Below are 11,818 nucleotides of genomic sequence, written 5' to 3'. Positions count from 1 at the left end.
GTCACATTGTTCCCTATCAGGCAAGACAAACAAATGCACTTAAAGGGAAAAAACAGTGCAGACGTTTAAGTTAAACATAAAGGTGAACCAGACCTGCCCACAATGTGTCACGTATAACAGAAGATATTACAGTGTGTGAGGATCGTGTTGAAACGTGTGTGTTTCTAATTCACACCACCTAGTGGTGCTGAAACTCGTTGTAGCTAAGATTGCTGGTGGTCAATTGGCACCCAGGAGAACAGACATGTACTTAGTAGCACTTGTTAACATTTATTTTGACACAAAATCCATAATTTTTGTGCAATTAATTAGCGCAGATGTCCAACATGGTAACATCTCAATAAGCAATAATGAAAAAAACATCAAATGAAATACAACCTTTGGTAAAAGCACCAAAACAAATATTTAAAAATATGGCAGCATCTCATTGTTTGGATTTTACATCAGTATGCATCAGAAAAAAACTATGCTTTACACCAAGATACAAAATCAACTTCAAAGTCTTGATGACATAAAGATGTTTGGATATTTATATCGACAAATACCATGTTAACAAATACCAACAACACCCATATTAAGCGACAGTTATTTAACACCACAACAACACGGCTAACACCAACTCTCTCACACATGCGTACACCACACTGAAGAGCTGCAGGTAGAAATGCACAAATATACCCTCAACAAATACCACATTTTGTATTAATATTAATCTGAACTATTCCACATACAATCACATATAGACACTGCTAGAAACTCCTGCTGTGTCGTAGCTGCAGGAGTAAAAGGAGAACAATTTGATTCTGGACAATCAGTCTTGAGTTATCCTGAATCAACAGGGTTTGGTGATTTGTTTTGTTTATTTCCTGGCAAACTAGTTCAGCCATACCAATGTGGGACTGTTTTATATTTATTATTATTTCAATTAATCAATTATTGGCATTACAAAATAAAGTGAGTACAAATATAGAGTAAATACTATGTTGATAAGGAGAAGTAAACAGTCCTTTGCAGTCAAAACTCAGCGAGGTAACAGTCTTATATCAGGCCTAAGCCTACAGTGTGATGAGGGTAGAGTTTGGGCTTTGTCTGTACGTATGTACTAGCTGCTGACAAGCCTAAAGAAATAAAACTCATTCTATATACACTCAACTCAGATCAGTTTGGCTGAAATCCGAGTAGAGATAAAACTAGCCCCAGTCTGTGTCTCTCATGTATCACACTTATATTAGAGTCAGGTCTTCTTCCAACAGATGAATATCAATGTCCAATTATTGTCTTTGTTGTTGTTGTTACCAAGATGGACAGAAGAGTTTTTGAGGAACCTGGAAAGATCTTCAAAGCAGAGACCTTCTGCGTTCTGTCATGTTTCCTTGTTCAGATACTCTGAAGCTTTTTTATGTGACCTGGCTGTAATTATAATACCCAAGAGACTCCACACTGGACTAAAGTAAAATCAGATCATCTGAGTTTGCACTTAGGAGAAACCTTAAGCCAAAGGCATTAAAAATGCTGTGTTATTTACAATCGAGGGCCTCTGCCCAGCACAGCTCAGGAATCAGTAACGAAGAGGTAAAAGTCTTCTTCACAACAGTTAATTTCCTATCAACCAGCATTAACTTGAATAAGGAAAAAGTGTGGATACTATTGCTAAATACTATTCTGCTAGTCTCACATGTATGTACTGTGTATATTTTATCAAGAGACTGCTAAACTTTGCTAGAAAATGTTTTCCCGTTCACTTGTTTAGCTACACACACTTTACAGAAAACAACCGGAGCAGAATTAAACTACATAACGTCAAACAGAAAGTCTGCTTTCATCTATAGGCACCATATACTTTGATAAAGAACATACACCAGCTAATGAAACATGAAAACAATTGTCCATTCATTAGCCAAAAATGTCTTGCAGCCAAAAGGCTTTTATGCTGATATGTCAGATTACAAATGGTTACCATCAAAGCACTGAGCACCTCTGAAACACACCTGTGAACCACTGGACTGCACAGCACTGGGCATTGAACAGGGTTGATCAGAGGATGTTAAGGTGACTTTTATAACAAAAACAAGGTGCAAATCTTACCTTCTACATATGCACTTGCTTGATACACTTGATTTGTCTTTGACAATAAAGATAATTAGACAGTAGAGGCAAAGTTTTCTGGGGACAGAGCAATTAAAAAATTGAAAGCTTTGCCTTCAGACAGACGGTCAGGCCAAGGTAGCTTTGCGGTGGGCCAAGGGCACGACAAAGTGGCCTCAAGTCAATGAACCTCAGGGACACACGTCCCATAACTACAAGACAAACGTGCAAAATGTGACATGAGATCCTCTCTTTGTAAAGCTGCAGCCATTCTTGAGTAAAATTTGTGGCAGTTATGAGAGAGAACCTGTGTGCTGTTTCCTCAATCTAAGAACATTAATCAAGGACATTAGAGTCAAAAACAGTAAATCTGGACATTAATTGATGAATGATTTTACAGGTACATAAAACCCACCGGGATACATGTAGGGAAAAGCAGTCTGAGAAGTGACCGTGTGTTCAGCCACAGCAGGAATCAATAAAGCATCACTCAGGCTGTGATTTGAAACCCTCGCTTCATACACTTGACATTTAACAAGCATTACTTGACTTGGATAAAAATTACAGTGGGCACTTTGTTTCAAAGTGTCTTTGGAAAAAGCCCACACCAGGCAGATTGTATTGTCTTGCTGCAGTTTTGGAAACTTTTCCAGAGATTTTCAGTCAAACGTCATGCTATAAAAATTCTCATGAACAATTTCAGTGTTTTTCTTGCCGCAATGCATAACATCTACATTCATTATCAGTAATGAGATTTAGCTTAAAGTTTCTGCCTTGTAAAAACTCGACAGTCCGTCCACTGAGAAATCAGAATGCATTAAAAAACATGGCAACGACGAACTAGGAACGTGCTCAAATGCATTAAATCCAAAGTCAAACAGTAAAGAAATTATATACTGTGGAATATTCATGGAACAGTCTGAAACAACAATGTATTGTCATAATACCATTGTAAAGCTTTGCCGCCCACTTATTATAGTCAATGTTTGCATCGCTTTTACAAACACAACAAAACAAACAAAACAAAACAAACACAATGTATAAAACACACACCCCTTGAATCAGTAATAAAAAAATATTTTCCCTAATAAACAGTAATGTAGGCTTGTGAAAGGAAAAAGTAACTAAACAACATAAAGAGCCAATATTTTTAATATTTCTTTGTTCAATAATAGCAAACCAGAGTTCCTCAGATGTTAGAAAACATAAATTATCGCTTATTCTGGAGCTTCTTTTTTGAAAATTCACATCATTTTACTTTATTTACTGCAAAATATAACACTTTATTTAAAGAAAATTTGAGTTAATAGTAGTAGTACCAACACACTGGCACTGCACTGCTGTCACTGTTCTTAACCTTTTTGCCAAAGGTCCCCATGAATTAAAAGTATTTTGCTGTGACCTCCTCTCTCTCTCTCTCTCTCTCTCTCTCTCGCTCTCTCTCTCTCTCTCTCTCTCTCTCTCTCTCTCTCTCTCTCTATATATATATATATATATGTGTGTGTGTGTGTGTGTGTGTATATGTATGTATGTATGTATGTATATATGTATGTATATGTATGTATATGTATGTATATATAACAAACAGTGCGTATCTACATGAGCAGTGTGACCAAGATTGATTTTTGCTTCGTAGATTGCTTAGTTTGAATTATCTGTATGTAGTTAATAATGTAAAACTACCTATAATTTTACAGAAAAAAGCAAATCCTATTGAAATAACATAGGCTTCTGTATAGCAGAGCTATGTTTTTCCTCTTTTTATGCTATAATCCCTCTGATTTCTCATGGGACCCTGTCGAGGGTCCCTGACCCCAATGTTGGGAAAACTATTATGAATTTTATTTCAAAGAGCTACAATGTTACTCCCATTGTCACATCAAGCAATAAAAAAAGATAAAAAGTAAATAGTCTAAGGATGTTGACACAGAGCCACCTGTATAAACTGGGTTTAAGTAGCATGTGGGAGAAAAACGAGTTATTCGTTAGCGGAACAAAATGTGCCTTCTCCTAAACTACAAACCAAATTAACTGACAAGAAAATAAGACTTTCAGTTGCTGGCTCCTTATCTGAAATAGAACACAGAGAGAACTCTCCATTGGCTTGCAACTGTGCAGTCAAGACTTTCCTTCAGTGATTCACCCTTTCACCTACTAGTCTTGATCTGTAAAGCTGCTGTTAAGCAAAAACACCGCACTTCATTTCACTTGTTTGACTAAATCTCACAGGCGGGCAGCTTAGGAGGACTCCACAGTGATGATGGGTTCGCTTGGCTTCTGGATAACACCAAAGGATGACGAGATGTGGCCACGCTGCTCGGTGCAGTCGTGGCGGAGAGGTGACTGCACAGCTGCCTTCGCTCGGAGGGAACAGTCCACACTGTCATGCTGGGAGTCTGCCCTCTCCTCCCCCTTAGCAGCTTCTTTCCTTCCTTCACTAATATGTCCTTTCTGGATTTTGTCTTCCTCTTGTTCCTCTCTCTTCACGTGGCAGCGACACACCTCAATGCCCGAGTCACCAGTGAGTCGTCGGTGCCGAAAATGATCCTCCTCATCATCTTCTTCCTCCTCTTCTTCCACCTCTTTCTCTTGTTTGTGCTCCTCTTTGCTGGTAGAATGTGTGAAATTGGCCACATTTGAGGACAAAAGAGCCTGTTTTGGAAGAGATGGTGTGGACATGTGGTTTGGACCATGAGGTGAGGACTCTTCTTCTTTCTCTTTATGAATAGCCACGGCTCCAAGCGGGTCTGATGGGCCAAGAGCATGCACTTGACCTGGAGGGAGGGAGGATAACAAGATGAGTGGAGAAAGTGGGAGGCGACCTGGATGTGAAGAACGAGAGTATAGAGGAAGAGAAAGTGGTGGGGCTGGAGGTGAGATTCCTTCACTGCCATTAGAGGAACATTTCTGTACAGGTATGATATCTGGAGTGGCTGCCGGGATAACATCTGGTGGAGCTTGCGATGTTGGTGGCATAGAGGGTGTCGCTGTGAAGGTGGCACCCACTCTTGGCATGATGTTGCAGTCTCCCCCTGGTTCACTGGGCGTGGAAATGTGGCTGCTGTCATATGTCTCATCTGTCACCTGGACAGAAAAGGAGGTGCTGGAAGGGGACGTGAGGGAGCACGACTCGCAGGAGCAGCTGGTGTAGTTGTCAGAGCTCTGGGAGGAAGTCAGGTCGCTTGGGCCAGGGCCAAGATAGGGAGGGCAGGGATGTCGGTGGTGGTGATGATGGTAAGACGAGCTTGGACCCCCCATAGCACCACACTGCAGGGCAAAGACAGAGCTGTAAGGCGGAGGAGGGGTGCTGGGCTGTGCGGCTACCTCCTCGTAGGAGGGCAGCTTGAAGGAAGCCAGAAAGCCTGTGACCAAAAACGTAAAAAAGTCATCCAAAAATGTATGTAGTGTAATCAGCTTAATCTGTAATCTGTTACCTAGCTAACCTAGCTGTAGAGCTGCACTTATATAAATGAGTCAAATTAAATGAACATACTGAGGTCCAGCATTGAGGAAGGGTAGTTGCAGGCTCCATTATAGGCGATCAAGTTGATCTCCCTCTGCCTCTGCTGCTGCTGGATTCTCAGTTTAGCCCGGCGGTGACGGTAAGCACAGAAACAGCTGAAGAGGATCAGCACCGTCCACAGCAGCCAGAACCCTGCACAAAACAAACAAAATATTTAATGTATCAATGTCAGATCTAGTCAGATTACAATTGCGACATTTGAGACCATGGCAGGATTTTAGTTTTGTTATTTTAATTTGCAGGAATTTTTAAAGTAATAGTCAGAGAGAAGGAAAAAAAAGCAATACAGCAGCATTTTAAGTCGTTGTTCAGGATTTTCTGTAATTAAAGAAGAAAACAAATGTTTGGCGAGTGATGGCCCCTAACTCTTATTCATTTTGATTGTTGCCTGGTTGTCTCCCTGGTTAGACAAGAGAGAAGTAATTTGAAACTAAGTCCTGAAATCAACTTTCCTCTCCAAATTCCCTGGTCAGATTTGTTTCACATTGTTTCACAGTAGCTTGTCTATTGTGGTAGGATTCATCCAGTCAACACAGCTAAAATACCATCGCAATCCAAGACACTGTTATAACTTATTTCAGTTGTGTGTGTGTGTGTACATGCACATATGCCAGTATACACACACAGCCATTATGTAAGTAAACACACGGTAATGTGTCATGATTTTTCACATAATGCTCCCTGGCAGGACTAGATGCCTCAGGACCATGTTCACAATGGCACATTGGACGAGAAGTCAGTCTGTTGACTTACACCAGAGTTCATAATAGTAGGTACAGCAGCCAGTTTCTCCGCAGCAGTGTCCTGTTTCACAGAGGTAACCAGGGTTGTTGTTTACTCCGGGACAGTACTTCGGGCTGACTGCGAGGTGGCTACCAGAGCCTCCGTGTGGCTTCACCACCTAGTGGACAAAAACCACATCTTTATATAAAAGAGTGAAAATAATGATGGCTGGTACAGATGTGGTTTCCCTGCTTGACAGACCACAATTTTTACTTCATTCTCAGCAATTTGAGAACATACAAATTCCAAAGGTTCAGTAATTGAGCCACAACATTAATACCACTTGGCTGCCAAAAATTGGTCTTAATATTGTGGCAAATCAGTGTGTTAGTAATATATGGCAGATACTTTAGCACATATAAACCAACCAGAATGGTCAGTGGCAGCTGCAGGTTAAGGTTAAATATTTAAAAAAATTCATACCTCATTAACTGTGTCCGTCTCAGCCTCCATCTGGGAAAAAGCCACCTAAAATCAGAAATGAAATGACCAGCATAAATTTTACATCTTTATCATTAGATAGGCACTGTGAGGAAGACAAGTTAGTGACGCACTAAACTCAGACAAAAATTGAACAAAACCATACACCACAGAAAACATTCTTGCAGCAAGAAGAGCTTGCTAAATCTGGTAGATGTACATAAATACCACACATAAGACTCAGAAGTGCTGACAAATAAGTATGCATTTTCATGGCAACCAATGTATTTATGCTTTAAGGCTGGTTTTACTTATGTGGACATCGTTTTATATTACCCTGTTGTATAAAATATTTAGTTGTGGTTAATAAAGGTTCAGCTCCCTACCGTAGCAATTTCAGGCCCGTCCAGGCCCTGCAGAGACATGGTCATCTGATAAAAGACAATAAATAAATAAAAGGAAAATAAACAAAAGATAGTTGCTGCATGTTTAAACTGACAAGAGCACAGGCTTCAAAAGAGCACAATTATACTCTGTTGTAATTCCATTATTCAAGCATGACAAAAATAAACAATTGAATGCCTGTTTTCCAGTCTAAGAATGCTGGTTACCAAACACTCCTGGTGCTGCAAGGAGATGGCAAGGTCAATGGCTGTTGAACAAAAACCTATTTCTCCTCTGTGAATTAAGAGAGCAGACAGAAGGCACCAATTTCCAGACATACTCCTAAATCCTTGTGTCTTCTCTCCCTTTCTCTGCAAAACCCACACCTCTAAAACAGTGATGAGCTTAAACACTCAAAGTTTACGAGCACAATTTGTTTCAATACGAACAAATGATTGTTTTTAATAAATTAATTGTTTATTCTATACAATGGCAGAAAATAGTGATAGAAATGTCCAACGTGCATTGCTGAATTGTTTGCTTTGTCTGACCAACAGTCCTAAACCTAAAGATATTAATTTTACGCTCAGTTAAATAAAAAAAAAAGGTCAAATGTATCAATCATTTCATCATTTCATCTTGATGAGTAAATCTTTCAAAAAATCATTCCCTTATAAACACTGATAGATTTTCTATTTACCAACTAATTAACAAAGCACTAAAACTATTACATACTGTACATTCAAAACATGTGGTTATTTTAAAGAATATTAACTTTGTGAAGCATCTCACCAGGCAATGAAACTGCACAGACTGACCTATCTATGAGGTTGAATGCTAGCACATAAGCACTGTTAGTGAGTAAATATATGATGATGTAATGTGCAAGTTAAAACAATGTGTACATTCACACTTCCCAAATACAATTCTGTCAATTTCCAGCTTTCAAAATTCAGTGTGTCACTTGTGCCTCTGTAAATGTCATGCAAGCTCCCTGTGTAGAAGGAAAAAAAAATGTCTGTGTGTGAGAGTGTGTGTGTGTGTCTTGCTGGACATGGGGCCACAGTCAGAAAACAATGTGGAGACACTGGGGGCCGACTGGCTTGTTGAATTTCAGGCCTGCAGCCATGTAAATGAGGCCTCTCTTGTTAACCACTGGCTTCTGGTTATGTAGTGAGCTCAGAGAACAATGTTGGCCCTGGACTTCAGTGCATGTGTGATTGTCTGTGTGTACATGCACACATGCCAGTACACACACAGCCATTAACGCATTCAGAATTGGAACCACGGGCTATTTATAAAGTACCAAATGATAACAAGCCAAGTTTCATAAAGCAACCAACTCAACACATGGCTCTGAGGCTGCAGATGAGACAGTAGTAGCTGTTAGCCAGCCTAGAGACATTCACAGTTGTCGTATATCATAGCAACGCTTCTTCAACATCCACAGCTTTAATAATGTTTGTATATCACAACATTACAGGAGACTTGAAGACCAATAACTCCTCAAGGACACACAGGGTCCAAAAATGCAAATAGCACTGCAGCACACAGAGTATCAAACAGATAGCTCAAGATTCCTGCCAAAGATTATCCAACGATGAAAGAGTAAGTAGAGTTTATGCAGTACTAAACCGTTTTCAGTATACTGTGCTACAGACACATTACAGACAGTATTTTGGTTTTATAGAGAGGTACTAACTAAGTCCTAACTAAACAGATACATTTCAAAATGATTTCATGTTTGCTATGTTGTGTTTTTCATCTAGTTCTACATAAAACGTCTTGCAAATTGTGTGCTTGCTTATGATGTACAGTGTCCAGATTAGTGGCTAGTGTAAATCAAAACTCAACAGACATGTGCTGCACATTCGACTGTCAACTTCTGTTGAGCGCAAAAGTTTGCATCCTGTTATTTATAAATGCTAAAAAGAGTAAAATAAATAATTTTTTCATCAACATAATCTTTAATGCACAATGAGCTATTACAAATGTTACTTAAACAGGTTATTTCTTATTTAATTTAGCATGGGGGATGCAAAGAAGTGCACTGATATCATTTTAATTATGTATCTTTTTTAACACATTCCTTAAACCTTGCTTTTTACTTCTGATGATAAAGAACATTTGTACGGGCTCAGTGTGCATTGCTATTATGTCTGGTAAGGTTGGCATCGCCTTCATTGGCATTGTTATGTCAGATGATGAGAACATAACACTGAACATAATATTTAATGCAGCCTTTGCTACAGTACAAACGTTCTTTTAACTCTGGAAGTAACAGAAAATGGTTGAAGAGTTTATAAACAACTAAATCAATAAATAATTAACTTTAAATTCTCATAAAAGCACAATTGTACTAGCTAAGTGAGTATTAAATATTATGTTGATAAAAAGAAAATCTGTGTTTGACTCTTTTTGACATTTCAAAATAAGGGGATGCAAATTTTTGCACCCAAAAACCTCAGCTAGTTCAACATTGGGTTTCAATTGTTTTATAAAAATAAAAAACAGCAGGGGAAATGTTCCGGTATCAGGGAAGCTGAGCTGAGTTCTTGTGGTAAGCTCACCACACAGCACTTACAGTATACAAATAGATCATTTATGCTTCCCCAGAGACCACAGACTAACCACGAAGGGTTTCCTCCTTTGGGGTCTCAATGGTCTCCATTGCATTGCATCACAAATCATGAGGGATACATGGTGATATGTAAGCTGCCACAGAAATGCCATTCAGCCATAAGTCAAACTTGCCAACATGCAGCTAGAAAAGATGTTTCATTGTACATAACATGCTTAGATTATGACCAAGAATGAATCTGCTGTCATTTTGTGGTTCAAGGTGTCACTGTCAGACTGAATGAAATATTAATTTTTTAAGCCGTAGAACTGCTGGCAGTGACTGGCTGAACACAAATCATTGAGTACTTTTAACAAACTTTTAACAGTACAGTATGTACTCACGGCCTACCCTCATCAATCGATAATCTTAACCGCTGTTCAGAGTCACTTAGGGCTGGAGAAACAAGTGACCAGTCTATCTCAGGGCCAGCACTGAGAGAGATACACTGACAGACAACCTTTCACTATCACATTCACAGCCATGGACAATTTAGAGTCACCAGTTAACCTAATCTGCATGTCTTTGGACTGTACCCAGAGGAATCCCACAAAAGCCGGTAGGTAGATTTCAACCATGGATCTTAAGGCTGTGCTAACCACTCCACCAACTTGCTGTCATTTCATTTTATAGTTAAGTAAATACACGTATTCTTCTGCTAGACTAAAGACCTGCTTATTACAATGGTCAGGCAGTAAAATCTTTTTTTAATTAAGGTTAAATTCTTGGTGCAGTGACAAACGTTTTTAAAGGCTTAGTTGTTGTAAACAAGGAATAAAGTAATGTATAACATTCCTTTAGCATTCCCAGAAAAAAAGATCAATTTACAACTGCAGTGACCTTATAGTGAAATTTAAGAGGTGTGTAAAATAGTCCTATAATACTCTGGATATTTTGTTATGCAACAGTACATCCTCTCTAAAACTTCCTAGCATATGATTTTGTCACAAACAGCTTTTCTATTTCCTGCAATCAAATAGAAATCATGCCTCCCCGACTCTACAAAACACGCACATTTGCTGCAGTGGGGCAAAATACAGCTGTTATTTCGAGAGAGAAAAAATGTCCAAAGAGCCAACAGGATAAAGAAATGATAAGGACGCGTACAAAACATGCGGAGGCCAATGTTTGTCAACAGCAACAGAGGCCTTGGGAAGCATGTTACTCTGCTGAATCATTAAAGCCCAGCTGTTGACAGCAGCGTGTGCATCAGACCCTTGCAGCGCATTACCTCATCAGCCTTCAGCCCCAAGCAGAACGTCAGCGTTTTCTCTGGATCCATGGCGGCAGATGAACCAAACTACACAGAGAAGATAAACCGCAAAAGTGTGTTGTTATTCTGCTAAGCCCCCATCACTGCTGTCCCACTCCACAGACAGGGTGGCTTCCGCATCTGCCATTCCCGCAGACGGACGGACGGACGGATGCGCCTCCCAGACTCCGCTCCGCACGCCGCGTTTTAGCGCCAGACTCCCGCGGTATGTTCCGGGTAACGCAGTGAATATCACAGTGTCGGCGGCGGAGTCGTCGTCTTTTGTTTGCTGCGGCGAGAAAAAGATATTTCAATCTTTGTTTTCGCAGAGAGGGCCGGGGCTCTGCATGATGTCATGCTTCTCCAGCCCCCAGACTACTTGTATGGGAGCTCAGCGGCTTTGATTGGCCGGACGGAGCTCCCAGCAACAGACTCACTGTGGCTGCTTCACATGGCTGCACTCCACACACGGTGGCTCTGTAAAGACTGCTCAAACCGTGTTTTTTTAAATTTTTATTATTATTATTATTTTGTTATTTTATGTGTTTTGTTATTTGCCCATCAGTTTACACTCTATAACATAAACTGAAAAAGTAAACACGTAGTCAGTTGTGCTGTGGTTCTTTAAACTGTGGTAATTCTGTTTGCTTTTATTGTCATTAGAAGTTAATCAGACTGCATGTGGCAAGCCGAATGTGAACTGTTGAATATCACAGCGCTTGTTTTGGATTGCAATGCTGTGTTAAAGCAG

General features: G+C 39.8%; 1 protein-coding gene across 2 annotated transcripts; it reads right to left on the bottom strand.

Moving 5' to 3' along the window:
• Positions 1–247: 247 nt before the first annotated feature.
• LOC137124123 (uncharacterized) lies at positions 248–11,569 on the bottom strand. 2 transcript variants are annotated; one of them, XM_067498813.1, is made up of 6 exons: positions 11,047–11,567; positions 7,198–7,242; positions 6,815–6,859; positions 6,362–6,509; positions 5,579–5,740; positions 248–5,447 (listed from the first exon to the last, which is right to left on the bottom strand). In XM_067498813.1, exons 1-6 carry the CDS (start codon positions 11,095–11,097, stop codon positions 4,324–4,326), a joined length of 1,575 nt encoding a protein of 524 aa, XP_067354914.1. In that variant the 5' UTR covers positions 11,098–11,567; the 3' UTR covers positions 248–4,323. The 2 variants fall into 2 exon arrangements, with proteins under 2 accessions (XP_067354914.1, XP_067354916.1); XM_067498815.1 differs by lacking the exon at positions 7,198–7,242 and having other exon boundaries at positions 11,047–11,569.
• Between the last annotated feature and the right edge of the window lie 249 nt (positions 11,570–11,818).

This window comes from Channa argus, chromosome 3, assembly GCF_033026475.1.
Source record: "Channa argus isolate prfri chromosome 3, Channa argus male v1.0, whole genome shotgun sequence".
NCBI lineage: Eukaryota > Metazoa > Chordata > Actinopteri > Anabantiformes > Channidae > Channa > Channa argus.
The sequence above is the reverse complement of the archived record's forward strand: the minus strand, read 5'-3'. Positions and strand labels throughout refer to the sequence as shown.

What these genes read in the sequence shown, in the direction of transcription:
- LOC137124123 (XM_067498813.1), bottom strand. Translation starts at nt 11,097, where the DNA reads ATGGATCCAGAGAAAACGCTGACGTTCTGCTTGGGGCTGAAGGCTGAT. An exon ending in TGGGGCTGAAGGCTGATGAG is followed by an intron (nt 7,243 to 11,046) that starts GTAATGCGCTGC and finishes GTCTTTTATCAG; the next exon opens with ATGACCATGTCTCTGCAGGG. An exon ending in AGACGGACACAGTTAATGAG is followed by an intron (nt 6,510 to 6,814) that starts GTATGAATTTTT and finishes TTTGTCCACTAG; the next exon opens with GTGGTGAAGCCACACGGAGG.